The sequence below is a fragment of the Phodopus roborovskii genome, unplaced genomic scaffold (genome assembly GCF_943737965.1).
Source record: "Phodopus roborovskii unplaced genomic scaffold, PHOROB, whole genome shotgun sequence".
NCBI classification, from domain to species: Eukaryota; Metazoa; Chordata; class Mammalia; order Rodentia; family Cricetidae; genus Phodopus; species Phodopus roborovskii.
Genome location: NW_026126407.1, coordinates 21,836,130 through 21,861,062, shown reverse-complemented (window position 1 = coordinate 21,861,062; position 24,933 = coordinate 21,836,130). Strand labels below are relative to the sequence as shown.

The window sequence follows — 24,933 nt, the reverse complement described above, 5'->3', positions numbered from 1 at the left end:
CCATGTGTGTTCTGGGATTTAAACTGTGTCCTCTGTAAAAACAGTCTTACCTGTTGATCCATCTTTTCATCTCTGACCAATTGATTTCTTATGCCATTGCACCTTTTACTCCATGTTAAGTTTACATGAATAAGTTAATTCTAGTTCATAAGGATTGCAAACTTCTATGCAGATACTACAAAAACCTTAATTCCTATTTATAATTAAAACTGAGAGATGGAATAAAGAGTCATTTAAAATTACACTGTATTTGATCTACTCTGCTACACTAGTGACAAACGTGAGAGAATGTTTTCACTGCCAAAAAAAAACTAAGTTCTAAAAATATAATTTTTAGAAACAAAGCAGATAAACGCATTTGTTGTTTGCATTTTAATTTTGCAATCCCGAAAAAAGATCTTTGCTTCTATTTCCTCTTTGTATTTACAAAGACTTTAAAAGGGAAGACTTTGCAGATTTCAAATGTGAGAAAAGACCAGGAGTATGGAAGTACATCCCCTGATTTGATGCATACATTCTGCATTTTTCAACATATGAAAAGTTAATACACAGGACTGAAGAGAGATTGCCCTAGAGTTTTACCAGAAAATCTACCCCCTGTAATAGTTGTCATTTTCTTTTTCCCCAAGGGCAGTCCTCATCAGACCATGCCCTTCCTAGATTGTACTGTCTTGATAGTTCAGTCTAAGCCATGGAGATAGGAAATCACAGCTGGAAGACAGACTTCATCTTGGTTGGTCTTTTCCAGTATGGCCAGATGGATACTCTCCTCTTCACTGTCATCGCCATCCTCTTTGCAGTAGCTCTGATAGGCAACATCACGCTGGTCCACCTCATCAGGTTGGAACAAACTCTCCACACCCCCATGTACTTCCTCCTCAGCCAACTCTCCATCATCGACATGATGTACATCTCCACCACAGTGCCCAAGATGTCAGCTAACTTCCTGTCAGACACCAAGACCATTTCCTTTCTGGGCTGTGAGATCCAAGCCTTTATGTTTCTTAGCCTGGGTGGGTCTGAAGCCCTGCTGCTGGGCTTCATGTCCTATGACAGGTACATAGCCATCTGCCGGCCCCTGCACTACCCTGTTCTCATGAGCAGGAAGATCTGCTGCTCCATGGTCGTCTGTGCCTGGAGCAGTAGTTCCATCAATGCCCTGGTGCACACGCTCTATGCTTTTCAACTTCCATTCTGCCGGTCTCGGGTTGTTAACCACTTTTTCTGTGAGGTTCCATCTCTCCTGTCATTGGTGTGTGAAGACACATCCCAATATGAGCACACGATCCTTATGAGTGGCCTGGTCATTCTGCTGCTACCCTTCCTGGCCATTCTAGCTTCCTATGCTCGGGTGTTGGTTGTTGTATTCCAGATGCGCTCAGGGAAGGGACAGAGTAGAGCTGTGTCCACCTGCTCCTCCCACCTGACTGTGGCCAGCCTGTTCTATGCCACCACACTCTCCACCTATACCCAGCCACATTCCCTGCATTCTCCCGCAAGGGACAAGGTGGTAGCTGTACTTTACTCAATTGTCACTCCTGTTCTGAACCCGTTTATCTACAGCCTGCGTAACAAGGAAGTCATGGGGGCCCTGAGAAGACAGATGGGATGATGGATATTGGCTGAAAAAATTTTTTTTTAGTTTTGCATTGCCTGGTGGACTGAAGATTCTATTAAAAGCTGCTCATGAAAACAATTTGGGTGGATGTAAATATTAGTGTTTTGTAAAAGCACCCCAGAGACTCTGTTCTCATCATGCTTATATATCTAATGGAACAACAGCACAAAATTTTGTCCTCTTAGTGGTTCTATGGTATTGATGTTTCAAATGGTTCTTTCCAGTATCCTGAAATACAATCCATAGGAAATAGAATTTACCTAAACTTTCAACAAAATGGTAATTTATATAGTGTCTAAGGTTGATAAAGAGAAAATCCTAGCACCACTACTCTCTCCATCAGGGGACCTTTTATATGCAAATATTTCACCCAGGGCCTCCAGCAAAGAATCAGATCACTGTAGTGAGATATTCTCACCACATCCACTTGTAATGCTGACCACGCCCATTTGGGGGTGGTCACAGGTGTGGACATAACCAGTCCTGCTCGGTCCAGTCAGGGAGAGCATTCTGATGGCAGGGTCATTGGCATCCTTGGAGCGGGAACCTGCAGCAGTCATCTGTTTCCTGTGTAAGTGCATTCTTCCTGAATAAACTTCACTTCACCTGTACGGAGTCTAGTGAATCTTGATTCCCATGCCCAATAGATCAAGAATATGTGGGTAGAAATAAAAGTAAAGGCTAGTTCTTTTATTAAGAAAGCACTGGGGCATGAGGAATGTATCCTTCCTAAGACAATTACATAGCTGAGCCTCTCCAACACTTGTAAATATAGAAGTTTTGGCCATTGAAGAATTGGAGGCTTTCTTTTTATCCACCACAACTGCCATTCTGTTGATATTCTCAGCCCTGTGTGATGTGGAAAGAAGGGACAAGATATAAAAGAGATACTGAAGAGATGGACAAAAGATAAATAAAAATACTCCCGAGGATATAAGGATACTGTAAGACCCTTAACTGGTGGTGATGGGGTGAAGCTAGTAGGGGCCAGCCCACAGAGCCCAGTGGCTACTCTCTCCTTTCCAGCCAGAGGAGACATGAATCAGTGAGAGTGCTCAGTTGCAGAAACCTCTGAGGGCTCCTGGGCCTCAGCTCTCCACGAGATTTCCAGCACAGCCTTTGTCCCCATATTTAGTTCAGCTCCCAGCACCCATGTTGGGTGGCTCACAGCTACTTATAACTTCAGCTCCAGGAGATCTTAGCCCCTCTTCTGGCCTCCTGGGATACCACACACATGACACACACACACACACACACATACACACACACCCTAAAAGAAAAAAAAAAGAAAGAAAGAAAAAGAACATACTACTATTCTACCTACTTCTAACCTAATGCATCTGATATTTAAAGGGATTTAGAGGGTCAGGTTTTATCTGGGGATTAATCAGTGGTGTGTGTCTATCCAAGCTGAAGAATCCAAGCTCTGAATCTTCATTTTACATCCCTGCAACTGAAGAAAAAAGATTCTATTGTATTAAAAACCAGAAAAATTAGACTACTAATCCTCGGTGTTTAAAAATATGCATTGGTAGATGATTTGTGTTACTTTGGGGACTTAAGACTCACCTTTATTAAATCAGGAATATACAGAGATTTTAGGATGGGCCATTGTAATTAGGACTCATGTAGGAAATTCCAACTTGGGAGTCGAATTCCTACATGGGCCTTGGGACAGGAGAAGAAATCATCTTCCAGGACAAAGACTATCTCCATATACGTAGGTCTTGGCTTAATTTTTTAAATTAATGTTATTGTTGTATGCAGTGTGTGTGTGTGTGTGTGTGTGTGTGTGTGTGTGTGTGTGTGTACACAGGTGTGTACATGCCACAAAGCACAAATATAGATCATAGGCAGATTTAGGAGTCAGTTCTTGGGAACCTGAATTCTGGTTCAAATAGCAAGCTCTTCCCCTGCAGAGTGGCCCCTCTGGCCCCCTGCTGGCTATTGATTTATTCCTTTCCTTTAAGAGGCTTTACTCCAGACCTTTCTTTGGGTTCAATTTTCTCTTCAAACCAATATTGGCTCCCTCTTTTTTGTTCTCTCTCTCTCTCTCTCTCTCTCTCTCTCTCTCTCTCTCTCTCTCTCTCTCTCTCTCTCTCTCTCTCGTCTTCTTTTCCTAACCGGACTCAATCTTCCTAGTCGCACGTGTTTTCCTCTCCTCCCCCTCGCTTTCTCCTACTTCTCTCTACAAGACTGCCACCAACTAACAATTTGAGCATCATGGAAGACTACCATAAATGCCCTTCCCGGATAGTGAGATCAACAACTAACTTATCCGTGGAGCCCTCATCTAATACCTGTTGGAAACAGGAGCAAACACCCATACATAAACACTGAGTTGAACTAGAACCCAGATGCAGATGGAGAGGAAAAGACCAGGCTGCAGAAACACATAGAGACAGCTGACCTGAACAAGGAGGAGCTAATGGGCCCCCAGACTGATAGCTGGGAAGCCAGCATGGGACTGACTCAGCCCCCCCCCCCGAATATAGGTCTCAGTCAGAAGGACTGAGCCGTCTAAGGGATATATCCCTGGTGCACAAAAGGACCTTACGAACACATCCCCCATGGAGGGATAACTGCCTTAACCTAGAGACAGGAGAGAAGCCCTAGTCCCTGCTTCACATGACCTGTCAGATCTACATGACCCCAACTGGATGGCATTCCCCTACGTATGGAATTGGGGTGGGGGATGGGAGGGGAGGGTGGTTAGGGTGCATGTGAGAGGGCAGAGAGGGTAAAAGTGAGGGAAGGAGGGAGGCAGAGAGGGAGGGAGGGAGGGAGAGGGAACTGGGATCGACATGTAAAATAATAAATTAAATTAAAAAAAAAAAAAAAAAAAGAGGCTTTACTCCAGGAGCAAGACAGAAATAGATTGAAAATTTCCTTCTCTCTAGCTTTGTGCAGAACTAGAAATACATTCTTTTTTATTTTCTCTATATTTTATGTCTGTTTCTCTTTTTTATCCATGAGCATTTGAACCTGGTACTAGGCCTGATGACCTGAGAATTTTATCACAGGCCTGTCCCTTTAAGATACTGGTCATTTTGGAGTCCAGATCCCATAGCCCAAAGAAATTGGGCCACACCCTCCTGAAGGGCTCCTTCTGGAAGCTAGAGTTAAGCAGCTGTTCTGTGATACACCTCTAATTTATGCTTCTCCCAGAACCTGGTTCCTCCATTCTCTGTCACATACATTCTTCCTGACTAAACCATGTGATGTAAAATTCCCATCAGCTCCTGAAAACTTGTAAGTCAGATATTTTCTGTTTAGACGATTTGTCTGAAGGCTCACTTCTCCATCCCTGTCCCACTCGTGGAGGCTTTATCACTCTGTCTCACTCTGACTCCAAGCTGCCCCTCTTAATGATGCTCCTGCCTGGGAAAGAGGCCCCTCTCTCCTCTTTGGGCCATGCTTCTCATAGAGTTATACTCTTCCATTTTCAATGCTGTCCCACTTCAAGGCCTCACCACATGTCAGCTCTTTCTGCAAAGTAACTGTTGCCATCTGCTTCTTACTTTGTCACAGAATTCTGGTTATAAACCCATGAAACATTTTGTTTGCAGATAAGAGGGGCAAGTATTTGTTCTATGGGGAGAGTGTCTATTATCACAATACTCATAAAACGTTGTCAGTGTATGACAATTTAGTCTTCAATTTTAAATTCACAGAGACCTGCTAAAATTATATTAAATATCTCTTATTGCTAGGGTAGGCAACGAGTCATGGAATTGGGAGAGGAGGTAGATTCCCAGAGGTGACTTAAAAGTTTAAAACATTAACCTTGGCACACAATCTTCAAATTGCTCCTTAGTTAAAAATAAGCACAGACCAGAGAGATGTCTCAGCATGAAAAGGCAGCTGCTATAAAGCTCAGCAACCCGAGTTCAATAGCCAGGACTCACGTGGTCAAAGAGAACTGACTGTAACACATGGACTTCCACCTGCATGCTTTAGCATGCACTCTTTTCTTAGCTGTGCTGCTTCTAGGCCCATGGTGAGGCATGCCTCACTGGCACAGGAATATGTAGCTGAAGCAGCTCACCTTGTAAAGGACAGGAAACAGAGGACATGACTAGGGATCAGGTACAACCTTCAAAGGCATTTCCCCCCTAGTGATGCACTATCTCTAAGCAGACTCTACCCTCCAGAATTTCTACCAGTTCCAAAAAGGCTTCTTCTTCCACCAGAGTGGAAGAGTCTCCTCAAAAGTGAACCCATTCTCAGATGGAACCCCATCAGTTCAGTCAGAGGCTTTGCATGAGACGAGACACCCCAGAGGTTTGCTTCACTCATCTAAGCATCTCTAAATCAACCAAGGTGAGAAGACTGACCATCATACTGCCAGATGCTCTTGGAGAGACCTCTATCTGGGAATATATAGTAAAAGTTCCCCGGGATACAATCCAGGATTAAAACTGCTTGACTGTAGAGAAGAAAAAAAAATCCCTTTAATAGAGACAGCCAGGTGTGTATACAAATAGTCTTAATAATATCTTTTTAATTAATTAGTTGGTTAATCTTCCTCCTGGCCACAGTTTTCCATCCCTTCAGTCCCTCTACCACTCCCACTCTGTCCCATCCCCTAATCCACTTCTCCTCCATTTCTGTTCTGGAAAGGGCAGGCCTCTTGTGGATGTCCATAAAACATGGCATATCAAGCGGCAGTAAGACTAAGCACCTCCTTGTGTATTAGTCTGGGGAAGAAGACCAGTTAGAGGAGTAGGGTCCTGAGAGCCAGTAAAAGAGTCAGAGGTTGTCCCTGCTCCCACTGTTAGGAGTCCCACAAGAGGATTGAGCTACAGAACTGTAGCATATGCACAGTGCCTAGGTCAGTCCCATGCAGGCTCCCTGGTTGTCCGTTCAGTCTCTGTGAGCCCCTATGAGCCCAGGTTAGTTGATTCTCTGAGTTTTCTTGTTGTAGCCCTTATTCCTCTGGATTCTTATATCCTTTCTCCTCCTCTTCTGCAGTTATTTCCTGAGCTCCGCCTAATGTTTGGATGTGAGTCTGCATCGGTTTCCATCAGTTGCCGGATGAAGTCTCTGATAACAATTGGGCAAGGCACCAGTCTAGGAGTACAGCGGACTATCACTAGGCATCATTACACTGATGTTTTTACTTTGTGGGCAGGACATCAATAGCACAGACACTAAGATCAACAATTAATAAATGGGACCCCATGAAACTGAAAAGCTTCTGTAATGCAAAGGACAGGTCAATAGGACAAAATGGCAAGCTGCAGAATGAGAAAAGATCTTCACTACCCACATCTGACAGAGGGTTGATTTACAAAGTGTATAAAGGACTCAAGAAACTAGACATAAAAAAACCAAATATTCCAATTTAAAAATGGGGTATAGATCTAAAGAGAGAATTCTCAACAGAAGAATCTCAAGTGGCTGTGAAACCCTTAAAAACATGTTCAACTTCCTTAGCCATCAGGGAAATGCAAATCAAAATGACTGAGATACCATCTTATACCTATCAAGCTAAGATCAAAAACACAAGTGGCAGCTCCTACTGGAGAGGATGTGGAGCAAGGAGAACACTCTTCCATTGCTGGTGGGAGTGCAAACTTGTATAGTCGTTTTGGATGTCAGAATGACATCTCCTCAGAAAATTGGGAATTAACCTACCACAAGACCCATCTATACTGCTCTTGGGTATACATACAAGGGATAGTCAAGCATAACACAAGGATATTTGCTCAGCTATGTTCATAACAATTTTATTTGTAATTTCAGAACCTGGAAACAACCTAGAAGTCCCTCAACTGAGGAATGGATAAAGAAAATGTGGTGCATTTACACAGTGGAGTGTTACTCAGATGTTAAAAACACCAAATCATGAAATCTGCAGGTAAATGAATGAAGCAGAAAAAAAAATCATCTTAGGTCAACCAGACCCAGAAAGACAAACACGGTATGTACTAAATAATGGATATTAACTGTAGAGTAAAGGATGACCATGCTATAATCAACAGACTCAGAGAAGCTAAGTCACAAAGAGGGCTCAATGGGGGGGGGCTTAAGAATCTCTCTGGGAAGGGGAAATAGAGTAGACATTGTGGGTGGTGCCTAGCATTTGGTGACTCAACAAAGTCTGGGATACCAAGTTCAGGCAGGACTATACTCTCCCCACCACCACAAATCAGGCTGGACAAGCTATCCCACCATAAGTAATGGGCTCTAAAAAGCTAGTTCCATGTACCAAGAATAAGTTCTGGTCCCACTGCCAGGACCCTCCCAAACAGATCAAGCCATATAACCATCACCCACATTCAGAGGGTTTAGTTCAGTCCCATGCAGTTTCCTCAAGTGTCAATCCAGAATCCATGAACTGCCACTAGTTCACCTGTCTCTATGGTTTTCCCATCATATTTTGACCTGCCCTCCTACTCCTATGATCTCTCCTCCCTGTCTTCAACAGAACTTCAGGAACTCAGCCCAGTGCTTGGTTGTGGACCACAGCATCTGCTTCCATCAGTTACTGGATATTGATTCCATGATGGGAGTTAGGGTGATCACTAATCTGATTACAGAAGAAGGCCAGTCCAGGCATCCTCTTCATTATTTCTAGAAGTTATCCTTGTGGATTCCTGGGAGTTTCCCTAGTATCAGGTTTCTCCCTAACCCCATAATGGCTTCCTCTATCAAGAAAACTCTTTCATTGCTCTCCCTCTCTGTGCCTTCCCCCAAGTTGGCTATCTCAATCCCCTGTGTTCTCATCCCACATCCCTTCCCTTATAACCCCCACCCCCAGTTTACACCAGGAGATCTTAACCATTTCCCTTTCCTTGGGTCCTCCTCTGTGTCCCTCTTAGAGTCCTCCTTTTTACCTAGTTTCTCCAGTGTTGTGGATTGTAGGCTGGTAATCCTTTGCTTTATATCTAGCATGCACTTATGAATGAGTACACACCATGTTTGTCTTTCTGGGTCTGAGTTACCTCACTCAAGATGCTTTTTTCTAGTTGCATCCATTTGCCTGCAAATTTCAAGATGTCATTGTTTGTTTGTTTTTTAACCACTGAGTAATAGCCCACTGTGTAAATGTACCACATTTTCTTTCTTTTTCTTTTAGTAGTTTTTTAATTTAATCTAGAAACAATCATATTTTATTTTACATATTAATCCCAGTTCCCTCTCCCTCCCATCAAGCCATGCCCCTGACTCCACCCCTATCCACTCCCCAGGGAGAGTGAGGCCTTCTATGGGAGATCATCAAAGACTGTCACATCATTGTATCTGGACTGAGAGAGTATCCCTCCATAGGAATGGGCTCCCAAAGTCCATTTGTGCACTAGGGATAAATACTGGTTCCACTGTCAGAGCTCCAATAGACTGCCCAGGCCTCATAACTGGCACTCACATTCAGTGGTCTTGGTTTGGTCCCATGCTGGTTCCCCAGCTTTATGACTGGAGTCCATGTGCTCCCACTTGGTCAGGTCAGCTGTTTCTGTGGGTTTCTCCAGCCTGGTCTTGACCCATTTGCTCATCCTTCCTCTTATTCTACAACTGTATTCCAGGAGTATGGCTCAGTGCTTAAATGTGGATCTCTGCTTCTGTTTCCATTAGCTATTGGATAAAGGCTCTAGGATGGCATTGAAGGTAGTCATCAATCTCATTATAGGGGAAGGGCATTTAAGGTATCCTCTCTGCTATTGCTTAGATTCTTAGTTGGGGTCATCCTTGTGGATCTCTGCACATTTCCCTAGTGCCAGATTTCTCTTTAAACCTATAATGGCTCCCTCTATTAAGGTATCTCTTTTGTGCTCTTCTCTATTCTTCCCCTGACTCAGTCTTCCTGATCCCTCATGTTCTCTTCACCTCTCCTCTTCTCCCCTTCTCTTTTTTTCTCCCTCCCTCCTCCCCCCCCCCGTGCTCCCAATTAGCTTAGGAGCTCTTGTCCCTTTCCCCTTCTGTGGGAGACCATGTATCTTTCTCTTAGGAACCTTCTTGTTTCCTAGCTTCTCTGGAGGTGTGGATTGTAGGCTGGTAACCATTTGCTCTATATCTAATACCCATGTATTTGTAAGTACATACCATGGTTGTCTTTCTGTGACTGGGTTACCTCACTCAGAATGGTTTCTTCCAGTTCCATCCATTTACCTTCGAATTTCTAGATTTCATGTTTTTTCTGCTGAAGAGTACTCCAGTGTGTAAATGTACCACATTTTCTCCATCCATTCTTCAGTGGAGGGGCAACTAGGTTGTTTCCAGGTTCTAGCTATTACAACTAATGCTGCTACGAACATAGTTGAACAGACATCCTTGCTGTATGACTGTGCATCCTTTGGGTATATGCTCAAGAGTGGAATTCCTGGATCTTGAGGTAGACTGATTTCCATTTTCCTGAGGAACCACCATACTGATTTCCAAAGTGGCTGTACAACTTTGCACTCCCACCAGCAGTGGAGGAATATACCCCTTTTTCCACATCCTCTCCAGCATAAACTGTCATTGTTGCTTTGGATTTTAGCCATTCTGGCATGTGTAAGATGGTATCTCAGAGTTGTTTTGATTTGCATTTCCTTGATGGCTAAGGATGTTCAGCCATTTTAGATTTCTCTATTGCTAATTCTCTAGTTCTGTACCCCACTTTTTAATTATATTATTTGGTGTTTTGGTAACTAGCTTCTTGAGTTCTTTGTATATTTTGGAGATCAGACCTCTGTCAGATATGGAGTTGTTGAAGATCTTTTCCCTTTCTGTGGGCTGCCATTTTGTCTTATTGACTGGGTCCTTTGCCTTACAGAAGCCTTTCAGTATCAGGAGATCCCATTTATTAATTGTTGATCTCAGTGTCTGTGCTACCGGTGTTATGTTCAGGAAACTGTCTCCTGTACCAATTCATTCAAGGGTACCTCCCACCTTCTCTTCTAAGATGTTCAGTGTGGCTGGATTTATGTTTAAGTCTTTGGATGTAAGTTTTCTGCATGGTAATAGATAAGGATCTATATGCAATCTTCTACAGGTCAGCATCCAGTTATGCCAGCACCATTTGTTGAAGATACTTTCTTTTTTCCATTGTATAAGAACCTGGAAGCAACCTAGATGTCCCTCAATGAAGAATGGGTAAAGAAAATGTGGTACATTTACACATTGAGAACTACTCAGTGGGAAAAAAAAAAACAACAAAATCTTGAAATGTGAAGGCAAATGGATGGAACTGGAAGAAACCATCCTGAATGAGGTAACCCAATCACAGAATGACAACCATGGTATGTACTCACTCATATATGGGTATTAGGTATAGAACAAATGATTACCAGCAAGAAGGTTCCTAAGAGAAAGATACATGGTCTCCCACAGAAGGGGAAAGGGACAAGAGCTCCTAAGCTAATTGGGAGCACGGGGGGGGGAGGAGGGAGGGAGAAAAAAAGAGAAGAGGAGAAGAGGAGAGGTGAAGAGAACATGAGGGATCAGGAAGACTGAGTCAGGGGAAGAATAGAGAAGAGCACAAAAGAGATACCTTAATAGAGGGAGCCATTATAGGTTTAAAGAGAAATCTGGCACTAGGGAAATGTGCAGAGATCCACAAGGATGACCCCAACTAAGAATCTAAGCAATAGCAGAGAGGATACCTTAAATGCCCTTCCCCTATAATGAGATTGATGACTACCTTCAATGCCATCCTAGAGCCTTTATCCAATAGCTAATGGAAACAGAAGCAGAGATCCACATTTAAGCACTGAGCCATACTCCTGGAATACAGTTGTAGAATAAGAGGAAGGATGAGCAAATGGGTCAAGACCAGGCTGGAGAAACCCACAGAAACAGCTGACCTGACCAAGTGGGAGCACATGGACTCCAGTCATAAAGCTGGGGAACCAGCATGGGACCAAACCAAGACCACTGAATGTGAGTGCCAGTTATGAGGCCTGGGCAGTCTATTGGAGCTCTGACAGTGGAACCAGTATTTATCCCTAGTGCACAAATGGACTTTGGGAGCCCATTCCTATGGAGGGATACTCTCTCAGTCCAGATACAATGATGTGACAGTCTTTGATGATCTCCCATAGAAGGCCTCACTCTCCCTGGGGAATGGATGGGGAGTGGGGTTGGGGTCGGTGGGGACCATGAAAGGATGGGAGAGGGAGGGAACTGGGATATGTAAAAAAAAATTATTTCTAAATTAAATACATATATTTTAAAAAATAAAATAAAATCCTGCACACAAACTGAAAACTAAGAGAAAAGGACATAAATAATACTACTACAGAAAAATCACACTCAGGTGCACACATTCACACGGAAACACAAGCATATGTGCACGCTCAAGCACAAACACACATTACACATACAAATATATACACACACATGCACAAACATGTATGTATACACACAAACACAGACACACATAGAAAATCACACAAACAAACACAGACACAGACACACACACACACAAACATACATACTCTTAAAAATATAATCATTGTTTTAAGGCACAGAAGAATGGTATAATTATTGAATTCTAGCAAGTGTTACAAGAGTGATAACAATTCTCTGACAGTTCTGGAAGGGAAATACTTCCCAAACCTTCACAAGGAGCTGATACTGTTCAGATATATACAAGGAAGTACAGAGCAAAAACCATGGAACTATATCTAAGATAAACATTTATGATAACTTCTAAGAGAATACTGGCAAATTATATTTATGTCCCATTAACATTGCTCACTATGACCAAATGGAACACATCCCAGGAATGGCAGGTTGTTCAATACACATAGACAAGGAAGGAATGAAACCCATACAATTGTGTAAATATACAAATATACATAGCAAACCTATTTTACCAAGTCAGCATCAAATTCTGATAAAATATCTCAGCAAACCTGATGCATAAAGACCATATTCCTGTACAACAAAAGTCCATGATGAGAGGATATATCATTCTCTCAGGCATATGCACATCATACAAATGACATAAGCATGAACCTGGGACAACAGGTGTGTAGAGCAAAAAAAAAAAAGGGAAACTTATCCAAATGACTTATTTTACTGCTTCCTGAAGGAGAGTTCTCACACCCAACAATTTCTTCAGGGCCTCTGTGACATTCTTATTCCTGAGACTGTAGATTAGTGGGTTCAACAGAGGAGTGAGTATTGTGTAAAACACAGACACCACCATGTCCTTGTCAGGGGTGTGGAAGGAGGCAGGGAGCATGTAGGTGTAGACAGCAGCACCATAGAAGAGGGTGACCACAGTCATGTGGGAGGAGCAGGTGGCAAGGGCCTTCTTCCTGCCCTCTGCAGAGTTCATCCTGTGAACTGTGAGGAGGATGGATGAATAGGAACTTGAGATGATTGTCACAGGGATGAGAAGCATGAGCACACAGCACAGGTACATGAGGGTCTCATAGAGCCAGGTGTCTGAGCAGGAGAGCTTTGTCACAGCAGGGACTTCACAGAAGAAGTGGTGGATCTCCCTGGATCCACAAAATGGAAAGGTCATGGTGACAGGAGTGAGCATGAAGCCATCTAAGGATCCCAGGAACCAACAGACAGACATCAGGAGAAGACACACCCTTCGGTTCATGAGGACAGGATACCGGAGTGGATGGCAGATGGCCACATAGCGGTCATAAGACATGGCAGCCAAAAGGAAAAATTCTGAACCTACTAGTGTCAGGTATAGGAACATCTGCATCCCACAGGCAGCAGCTGAGATCTTGTGGCTCCCCAGGACCTGGTCCATGAGCATCTTGGGCACAGTGACAGAAATGTACATCATGTCCATGAGGGACAGCTGGCTGATGAAAAAGTACATGGGTGTGTGCAGGCGGCTGTCAGAGTGTATCAGAAGGATTAGGAGGGCATTGCCAGACAAGACCATCAGGAAAACCACAAATATGACCACAGCAAGCAGAGCAGGGTGTTTGGACTGACTGAAGAATCCAACCAGGATGAAATCTGACTGTCCAGAGTAGTTCATGGATGTTCATGGATGTTTCCTAGGCAAGAAAGAATGCCTTGGGGTTAATGTCATCATGTGACCCAAGGTAATATTCAGTGATGTACCCCTTTACCTGATTATACCACCAGAGGAAGTTCCCTGGGCCTGGAGATCTGAGGATTGCATATTATACATAGTTCAATCAATTTTTTGAAAACTTAGAATTCATGTCTTTGTCAGAACCATTGGTGGTTCAGGACAAATTTTTCCATAGTTTAAGGTCATGAACTTTTCTAACAACAGACAGTGTCTTCTGTCAAGTACTATAAACTTGAGGAGTACTGCCCCATGGTAACAAAAATAGTGATTCATTGACAAAACTTGAGGAATGCTGCTCCAGGCTAACACAAATAGTGATTGAGTGACAAAAAAATTCAAAATTATTTTGAAAATTTTGGTTTTAGAATAAATCTTGAACTCCACAAATTAAGGATGCATTGGAATCTTAAAAACTCTGAGGTGTATTTCATATGAAAAAAAAAGCACTTAAAAGTTATAACTTAAAGAAGAAATTTCAGCAGATGGACCTCCTCAGTCCCCAAGATCTAGCTTCTCTGAGAATTTGTGTTGCTTGAAGAAGCTTCACATTCACACAAGCAAGACCAATGCTTAGAACCCTAAGAAGGCTTCATCAAGAAACCCACTCTGTGGCCAAATATTGCCCCATTCCAGCTGTCACTCAATCCAGTAGTGTTCCATCTGCTATGTAAAGTAATGCTATTGATAAGGATGGTGGTAGTGGTAATGATGTTAATAACTTTGATTTCTGATTAGCAAAGATTAAATAAAGCAAAACAATGAAAGTTCTTTCAATATCACAAAGTGCACACAACACTGTGTTAAGATCTGTGGAGGGTCATCTTAGAGATGGGTAATATTGTTCTATTATGGGCTACTTTACTTTTGTGGTACAGTTTAAATATCTTGTACAAATTTAAGAATTTTGTTTTCAAAATAATAAGGATGAGAATTTCAAATAAATAATGTTTACTGCCTACTTGAAAAAGACTTTGGATTTGAAATTTTCTATATGTCTAAAAGTGTGTTTTTTGTATAGATGTAAAAAAAAAACTTTACATGTATATTTATATAAAGTTCATATGAACTTAGGAATTTGCAAATAAATATATTTGCACATTTAGCCCTGATGAGCAGTTAGCAGAAAAACTCACCTGTGTAAGAGGTCATCGTCCCCACGTTCACCTCCTCACAGGTCCCACCACTCGCTCTAACTCTATAGGACTCAGAGGTGACTGTGCTCACAGGCCAGGCCAGGCTGTGCTGCAGCACCTTCTGCTTTGTGGCTGTCACAGTCCCTGTCTCATGGGGTCCAGGAAGCAGTGAGTTTCTGAGCAGCACTGAGATGCCTCTGACCCGGGCTCCCTGCTCCCTGTGCTCCATGCTCACAGTCCGACTACACTGGACTCTGAACACAAGTCAAGGAGACTTTGAACTTGATGCTGCTTAAATAGGCTCCTGCCAGTCTGTGCAGGACAAGATGTAAATATGATAACGACAAATGCTTAAATTGCTGCAAAATGAGTAAAAGCAACAGGTACAAATATTCATAGCCTTTCTGAAGCCAGCTAAAGCTTAAGCCATGTTTTCTACTTAAATGGTTTCAAATTTTCAACTTAAAATATTTATGTTTATTTTATTGTGTATATGTGTTTTGACTGCATACGTGAGTGTATGTGTGTTTGTGTGTGTGTGTGTGTGTGCACTACATGTGTCACTATTGCCCAAGGAGTGCATTGTAGGATCCTCTGGAAACCATCGCAGATGGTTGTGAGCTGCCACGTGGGTGTTAGGAACTGAACCTGGGTTTTCTGCAAGAGAAACAAGTGTTCTTAACAGTTGATTCTTCCCTCCATCTCCTTCTGATTCCAGAATCTATAAATGTTGAGTTATCGTAGCTCTCACACACAGCACAAATATCTCCTCTTCCTGAGAAGAGTTCAGCTGTGGTTACAGGGCAGGGGGAGTTCAGAAAGAACCGCAAGTTCCACAGGTGTTTACACCTTTGTGAGAGTTTCCTAAGGTACTCCTGCTGCTGGATTGGTTAAAACACAATGTTATCTGTGATGCCCAGGAAGCTAAGAGAGATGCAGGTTCCTAATGCCTTGCTTAAAAAAAATTGGAGGCACATTGTAGAAGATGGATGGAAAGATAGAGAGAGATGATGAATAGATGCACAGACAGATAAGCAGGCAGGCAGACAGAGAGACAGACATATTTCCTTTCTACCAAAGTTTCTTTGGCAAATAGAAATTATCTTCTGTTCAATATTTAAACATTCCAAAACACTGCAGAGTCAGCAAACAGGTTTATATGTGGACATGGTAGATCTCATGCCAGGGTAGTGGCCACCACATATAGAAACCTAAACACTAGGGAGGCTGGAGGTCATAAGAAACCTGGTTCTGTGCTGGTCAAACCAGCACTGCACTCTGTCAAGAGGGAGTTTCTGACATCAAGACACCCAGGACAACCAGAGGTCTAGAACATGGTGTCGGAGGCACATAGGAAGATTGCAGCCTGATCAGTCTTGTTCCAACTCTCCAGTTTGCATCTCATGTGGACAGCTAGGTACAGATTCACATTGAGGTCATTAGCATCTCTCTTAGAGTGACCTCAAGATACTGGATCCAGCAGCATCAGAGTCTATTCTGAAGCTGACCTACAGCACATCTCCCCCAGAAGACTGAGTTACTTCCTTTATTTTCAGAGGTAAACTCAGATTTCAGAGTGTGTACCTAATATGAAACAACCAACTGACAAAAGAAGTATATTTCACTATTTGGGGGACAGAGAGCATGCCCCTCCCTCAGTTCTCTTGGAAACCCCATTTCCCTCTGTAGTCTGCAGTTCAGTGTAGACAATGCCCTGCCCATTTCATCACTGCAAACATGGGGTGAGCATGTAATTCTTGGTGTCATCGTGACACTCTGTAAGTTTGCATTTCCATGTCTGGTAGCAAACACCATAAGATTAGTTGAGAAGGCAGCATACATGTTCTTCTAAGTAGCTGAGAATAAAACATGCTAAGTCTGTTGCATTAAATGAATAGAATTTGATGTTTTTGGAAGAACATACATGTTCTTTTCTACAGAAAGTAAAAAAGATAGTGGAAAATCAAAGGAATGTTGTCAAGAACTACTGGAAGATTAAAAACCAGATGTTAAGTCGGTTACAGTGAATGCTGTGCAGTCTCCCTTCAGGTATAACTTACCCCTGATGCTGCTGGCAGCCTTGGACACATGGGCCATGGGGCAGTGGCTGGTTAAGAGCATAAGAAGGGAGGGAAGTGACATCATCCCTGGCTGGACTCTTCTCATTAAGGGCTGGTGTGGCAGGTTTTTGTCCATAATGTTCCTTGGAGACTTTGAAGATGTAATTAATGGAGCTAAAAAACAAAAAACAAAAAACAAAAACCAAAAAATGCTGAGAGTCATCTCCATTTTGTCTTTGTGCTTTTTTTAATCTCCCAGGTTAGTAAAAGTGTAATTGTAACCAAAATTAGCAACGATCTGAAATTTGAACATTGTAGATAAATATCAAGCATGAGATAGATAAGTCAGGTAATTCATGTCCAAAGAACTAGTCATTTGTCAGAATTGATTTGTTTTCTCTGTCAGTCTGTCTGTATGGCTGTCTGTCTGTTCTCTCTCTCTCTCTCTCTCTCTCTCTCTCTCTCTCTCTCTCTCTCTCTCTCTCTCTCTCTCGTATGTGTTCATATATAAACTTCCAGTAGACAGGGTGGAGAGATGGCTCAGCTGTCAAAGACTAGGCTCATAACCAAACAAAAAATAAACTTCGAGTGGTTTTCACAGGTGTGGACTCTTATTTGGGGTTCAGCTACTTAGGCAGAGACACTGCCCCTTACTGGTGCCCAACAGACTGAGAGGTCCCATCCCTCGTCTGCCATCTTGTCCTCTCCCTATCACAGCATCCCTGTGCTATGAAGTCAGTCACAATCCATGTTTTTCAGAGCTGCATGGCACTTAAATGCTTGTTCCATTGTAAATAGTGACATTCAAATTACAGAACAATCTACAAGAACAAATGACTTCAGTGAAAATGTAAATATGTATATGACAGTCACCTGGAGAAAATCCATAGTCTTATGAGTCTACACATTCTGGTCATGCAATATGCAGAAACAAAACTGTACTCATGTTAATCCTGCTAACTGGCTTTCCTTGTACCATGAGGTGCTGTGTAGGCTTTGGGGCCAGATAAGTCAGCACTTGTCTACAAAGCAGCTCCTGGTACTGTGAAAGCACACAGCGGGGAGAAGACTTCCTGGTCATCACTAACTAATTTTTCCATGTCTTGTGAACACAGTATATGGTGTCTTCTGCAGTAAGGTCTTACCATTAAGTTCTAGGAGGTGATCAAGAGCGATAGCACCAGCCTGTGTAGTTTTGAGGGTCTCCAGGACACATGTGAGAAAGAAGTCAATAACATATATCCCACTCCTGGCACTGGGCTGTTGGGAAGTCCATGTCTTCTGGGGGCCATATCTCTTATGTAGAGAATTGAATCCATATGAATATATAAAGAAGAATAGCAAGCCTTTTCATATGGCTTTTCCAAACATCCTTAGAGTTAGATGATCCCTTTACTGTCCTCACTTTCATCCCTTTCCCCACTTCAAATTCCTTCCCCACCATTCTTCTGTCCTTTGTACCACTGTATTCTATTCTCTCCTAACCCTAAGATCTTTCCCTTTCCATCAATAAACACCTCCCAGTTTCCTGTATTCTGCAGGTTTGTAAATTAAATACACAAATTGAAAGACTCAACACTATGATCCACAGATGAGAGAGGCCATGTGACATTTCTTGAAAATAAAAATTGTGAATGTGTAAACAGATTCTTACACTGAGAACCAGTTACACATTTCACAATCCAGTGACATTATTGGAAGTTATTGCTCATGAACTCTCTAATGTGTGCGCAGTGGTCTGTTTGAATCTGTCAGTATTCTAAGAGTATCCATTATTTCACTAAATTTTGGCTAAATACAAACTGAGATTCTTCTCCTCCTTTTAGTAGAATGCACAGAGGAGTGGATGCCTGACGGACGGATGGACCCATGGCTGGGTCTGGCCAGTGAGTGGGGTCATCTTCCATGGTCTTCCTGGTCACTAGAACTGACTTGTGAGATGATGCCGCTCCACAAAGAACAGAACCTGTCAGTGTCTCATAATCCCCAAGACACAGGGACTGACTGCACTTGTCTCAGATTAGTTTTGTCACATTATATTCAATTCACTTTCTGGGTAATCATCATATGGATTATGTTTCTGAGATTTTTAAAAGTCCAATTTATGTCTTTAGCCCATAGAGGTTCAGATTTAGTTCACAGCTCAAGTTGAAATAAATCCTCAAAATAAATTTGACTTCCCTTGGAGCACTGGTTTGTGATAGTCTAGGACAGTGATCCTACAGACTGTGGTCCTTCTGGATAAAGGACACTGTAAGTGACCTGGATACCTCAGAACCCTGAAATGTGTCAGTTTCACTAGGAGTTATGGTTCAAAGTGCTGAAATGAATTCTGTTTTGAAATATTCTTAAATGCAGGGAAATTATAAACCTCAGATCTCCAGCCCCAGGGACCTTCCTCTGTTAGCACAATTAGGTTGATGCACACATCACTGAGTATTCATTCTTGGGTCACATGACTCTAACCCCAAAGCATTCTTGGTTGCCTAAGAGACACCCATGGACATCACCACTTGGATTAACAACTACATTGGACAGTCAGATTTCACCCTGGTGGAATTCTTCAGTCAGTCCAAACACCCTCCTCTGCTTGTTTGTGGTTTTCCTGATGGACTTGTATGGGAAGCCTTCCTGATCCTTCTGTACACTTTGACACCCACCTCTACACATCCATGTTCTTTGTCATCACCCATTCGTCCCTCTATGTGACACTAGCAGTTCAGAATTTTCCCTTCTGGCTGCCCTGTCTTATGACCAATACATGGTTACAGTTCCTGTTAAGTGTTTAAGAGCATACTTATAAGCAATACAAACCTTTTTTTTTTTTTTTTTTTTTTCCTGTCAAGGCTTAAGGATCTGTTCCTCCAAGGTCATTTAGACTAGGGAGGAGCCACCAGGCCTTTAGCCTCTCTTTGACCAATTGTGTGAAGATTTGGGGGATGGGCCTTTCTGACCACAACCGCCTTTGGAAGCATTAGGAGCTTGTCCCTCAGTATTGACTCTCTTCATTGTAGAATGTACATTGATTAGCATTCTCCCCACGGAGCCTCCATGGCCTCTTGATCGAGAGGACAGGTGACTCACTAGAACTGTGACCCCTTTTGATAGATGTGCTACAGCCACATGGGACCTAGGGATCTGAAATACCAGTGTAAAAAGTACTGCCCCTTTAATCCTTTTGTCCACGTGGGAGTAGGCTCCAAGTGGGTTCATGAACACCCAGAAGTTAGTTGCTCCAGGATGGTCTGGTATTTTAAAATTTTGTATAATATTTGGGGAGGGGGGAATTTTTTTGTCCACTAAGTTAGACCTTATAGATGTTTCTAAGAACAGATCAATAACTTTCCACAACTCTAATGATTTAAATAGATGTTTTATTAAACTTTGACATTAAAAATTTGATTAGTATCATTTAATGATCTTTACTGCTCATCTTTACACATGTTATATAAAACACCCAGACCTTCAGTGACCTGGTGAGGATTTTTAGCTTTTTCCTTAATGTTTGATTTTGGAGACCTTTAGCCATCTTAATTTAGATATAAGTCATATCAGATGAAAATTATCTCTTTACTAAAAATTTCTTTATAACTATTTCCTTGTAATATTTGCTTCTCTGGAGAAAAATGCACAAATAAAGCTGATTTCTTATTTGGAGGGAGCTAGTGACTGGGGTCATTAATGACAGAGTGGAGGAACTCTTGAATCAATCAGAATTGGAAGCAGCCATTCTTCGTCCTCACTACCTGCCGCTAAAGCTATAAACAGTTATGGGACACTAGTGAGCCTCACTGAACTCCTGAGATCCTTATAACACTGAACATGAAGGAAGAAAGACTCCCTAGCAAATTCTCCGCAGAAGGAGGCAGGTGACATGTGCATACAGTGGCAGCATGATTCCCATGGCCAGTGCATCCCTAGCAATAACAGTCAGTTCTGTGTATTTGTGGGCAAACCATACTGTACTGTGCATCAGCTTCCCTTGTTTCCATTAACTGTTTTATTGCATTTGTATGACACATCACCTTGTGGCATGAATCCATAACTTGTTAGTTACATAGGCTTTGACTGTTTGATGAGACTGGTATTATTATTATATCCCTTCTTTAACAAAGACCCTCATGAATCAGTCTTCAGGACTGTACAAAGCCTTCATATTTCAACCTGCAGGACATTGGTCATACTGGAGTGACAATCTGTAGGACAGGCAGGAGACATTGGAGTGGAATTCTGTCACCCTAGCAGCTATATGTGCCCCTTGCTGTGCATTGGATGCTTGATTCTCTGAATCTGGTGGCCCTGCCCTGACACCATGCAGCACCCAAGATTTCCAATGTCCTAACAGTGCCAAGTCAGCTGTCTTAGGTGCTGGACACAGCCTGGAGTCCCACAGAGCCTCTGTCACCTGCAGTTGGTGCAAATGCTCCAGACCAGCAGCAACAGGGACAGAACCATTTCTTTCCCTCCCTGCCAAAGTCCACGCTGGGCCTGTACTCAAGCCAAGTGTGAAGGAATCAAAGACACTGCCCCATATACAACCTTGATCCCTGGGAGCCTGAGAGGGCTGAGCTCAGGAGGGTGGTCTAATGAGCAGGAGACACTTAGTGGGCAGAGGATGGACTGGGAACACTGCCACGACAGGTGAACACAATCAGAAACCTTTAGCATTCAGAAAAAGTTCAGAGCAATTTGTCTGCAGGATCAAGAGTGTGGAGTTAGGTCCATCTTCTCCCTTGTTTTACACCATCATCATCCACACAGTGTACACTTCACAGAGGTCTGCAGTTTCAGTGGAGGTGTGACTTTCTAAAGTGGGACTTTTGTCTGGCTGGTGGCAATATAAATATTCACATTTTCATCTAAACTCATCTAAGCCATTTGTACTTGTAGGTCATTCTATAATCTTCCGGTCATTATTTAAAACGAAGTAAAAATTTTAACTGAATGTGCTTCTAATGAGTTGGCTTCTGACTGACAGCAGAACGCAGGGATGAAGTGACGGTGAGAGGCAAGATGACACATTAAGGATGGGGCCTCAGGGTCAGTCTGCAACATGCTTGTAAGGGGACTTTAAACCCAAGGTTTGGAACCCATGCCTGTGAAAGATAAACTACTGAAAGTTTATATGAATGCGCATACACACACACACACACACACACACACACACACACACACACACACACACACACGGGGTGGGGGAGTGAGACAGGAATAGAATTCTGTATAGTGTGCAAGGGTCTGGAAATACAATAACTGACTCATGTTGGACATGATTATTATTTATGAGGCTGTGCTTTAAACCACCAGCACCTGGGCTATTAAGGCTGTAGCCTGGCAGGGATGGGGGTGGAATTCTGTTCCCCCAGACAATGGCTCTGTTGCTACTGCTAAAAACAGCCTTAACTAAACCTCTATCGTTCTAATAAACTTGAGATTCAAAGGCTAGGGTGAACAGGGTTGTGAGCTCAGAGAGTTAGAGTAGCAAATTGGCTAACTTTATCTTTCAGTTGGTGCCCCTGGAACCTCTCTCCTTCCACACCACCCCAACTGAAAACCCAGGTTACGCTCCTCACTGCTACTTCCTGTCAACTAGTTTCTAACACTGCCTCTCTGTGACCAGATTAATTTTATTTAATTAACGCAAATGCAACACATCTTTACACAGTTAAACAAATGCAGTATAAGCAAATGCAACACTTCTTTGTCTAGTTAAACACATAATCCACAACATATGATGGTGATATTCAAGTCCATTGTTTATACTGGCTGTTGACTTTCCACTTCAGCAAAACTGAAGGTAAATGAGGCTGTGTCAGAGGTTTCCATAACCATCCCGGGCCCACTTAGCTACATTCTTCTTCAAAGTCCCACAGGGGAGTTATTAATAAAATCTTTATCCAGGAATGAGCAGGGTCCAGCCAGGGATGACGTCACTGTCCTTCTGTTCCTTGTGCACTTAAAGAGTTGCTGTCCCTTGTCCCATATGACCCAGGCTGCAGCTGCATCTGATGGTAAGTGACCTGACAGGAGACCAGGCACAGCACAGGGTGGACACGAGACAGTCTGTTCATTCTTCAAGGAGTGTGCCATCATTTAATGTCTATTTTCATGTGGAAGAAAAAAAAATCTGCCTAATCCTCTCTCTCTCTCTCTCTCTCTCTCTCTCTCTCTCTCTCTCTCTCTCTCTCTCTCTCTCCTTTTTTTTTTTTTTTTTTTTTTTTTTTGGTGTTTTGGAACAGGGTTTCTCTGTGCAGCCCTGGCTGTCCTGTACTTGCCCTGTAGATCAGGCAGGCATTAAATTGAGAGATCTAATTGCTCCTGCCTCCCCAGTGCTGGGATAAAAGGTGTGCACTACCACAGCCAGCATCTCCTAAAGCTTCCTTTTAGTACTTCCTTACTGAGATTTTTTATCTAAGTTATGGATGAAGCAATGTGTTTTACACACACACACACACACACACACACACACACGACTTGCCTTGATTTCATTGCTGATCCCCCCTGCCCCAATTTCAAAAGTGCTAGGATTGTCATAGGCATCTGCCAACATACCCATCCTTTTTATGTGTTATTAATGTTCATACTACAATCTATTGGTTTTCCAAATTGTCTCTTTTGTGGTTTATTTAACTTCAGTTGTGAGCAATATTTGAGGGTTACAATAATTCCAAAATAATTTTACTCACCATATGAAGGAGACTGTGGGTGATCTAAACACAAACAATGGGAAATGGTGTTTCCCATAGAACCCAGACAGGTACTGACTCGGTACCTACTCATAGGCTAAGCACTCATGCTGTGCGTTATTGTGTGGTGTTAGTCAGATGCCCCGAGACCCTGAGCTTCTCCACTGTACAGGAAAGAAAGGTGGTGTCTCCTACAGAAGCACAGGGTGGTTCAGGGATGCTCCTGGCTAGGACAATGCTTTGTCATTTTTCTGCTTTCACTGTTAGAAACACCCAGCTTTAACAATGCACCAAGCTGTTCACATGAAACTAACAGTACAGCATGGGTAAGTGTGGCCAGCTGCTGGTCCTGTGCCTTGTGTAGACACCACTTTCCTTATCTCGCTGCTCTCTGGGTGCACTAAACAGAGTGCACTGCCTTCCCAGCACACCTCCCATTCCTCATCTGCCTCCTGGCCTCCACTCACCTAGCCAGCTCCGTGCAAGGATTCTTATAGACTGTGGTTGCCTCCCTAGTCCTTGTTCACTGTGTCCACAATTATACCCTGGGTCAGCAGGTACCTTAAGGTGATTTCTGGAGAGCTTGAGTTTAGAATAGATAGGTTTCTTTTCACAAATAAGTCCTTTAAAATAGAAATAGGTCTTCCTACCTCTCAGTCTATTTGTCTGTCTGTCTGTATCTCTGTCCTCTTCCCATAGGTTTCAGGTTTGTCTGATATTTATACAAAGGTGTCATGGATCTGGCCATGTTCTCTGCTCCATCAGCAGTTTGGCTGGACACGGTCCTTTAAGGACTTCTAAGTTGATGCTTAGATCCGATTGTGGACCCTGTAAGGAAATGAACTTAGAAAAGTAGATGCCAGAGAAGGATGAGACTTTCCATCATCTCAGTCTAGTCAACATTAGATGAGCAAGCATGTTCTCTGTATTATTGTATCTATATTTCATATGACTATGCTTATATGAATGTATATTTAAAGAGCATTATCTATCAAAACAAACATATGTAAGAAACTTCAAATTCAATTTTAAATGAACTGTATAGATTTTTCAATTAAGATCTCTTACCATATTATTTAAAAAAAAAAACACACATTCTTCAATGAATACAAAAAGGAGAGTGGATCCCCTAATGTGTTGATATTACAAAAACTATTCAATGGCTCTTACAATTAACTTTGAAATTCTTAAAACATGTGTCTATTTTTACCTATGTGAATTTGTCTTTTATTGTTTTGTTTGCTCATTTTGGTCAATAAACAGATTTCAAGAACTTATTAATAGAGGTCACTGCTTGTTATCAGGAACGATCATGACCTTGAACTATGGTAGCTCTACTGTGAGTTGTAATAGCTCTAACCAAAGATGTGAATTCTTCACTTTTAAATTGCTAAATATAGATTATCACTGTACAGGTTCAGGGAACTTCCTCAGT

The 24,933-nt window shown here is 42.4% G+C and overlaps 2 protein-coding genes across 2 annotated transcripts; one reads left to right on the top strand and one right to left on the bottom strand.

Annotated features, from left to right (window-relative positions):
* Positions 1 to 691: 691 nt before the first annotated feature.
* LOC127219763 (olfactory receptor 2AK2) lies at positions 692 to 1,612 on the top strand. The gene has a single exon (XM_051181531.1). The coding sequence runs from the start codon at positions 692 to 694 to the stop codon at positions 1,610 to 1,612; it is 921 nt and encodes a 306-aa protein (XP_051037488.1).
* Positions 1,613 to 12,617: 11,005 nt separating this feature from the next.
* Positions 12,618 to 13,559, bottom strand: LOC127219762 (olfactory receptor 2T29). Its single transcript, XM_051181530.1, has one exon. It carries the CDS (start codon positions 13,557 to 13,559, stop codon positions 12,618 to 12,620), a length of 942 nt encoding a protein of 313 aa, XP_051037487.1.
* Between the last annotated feature and the right edge of the window lie 11,374 nt (positions 13,560 to 24,933).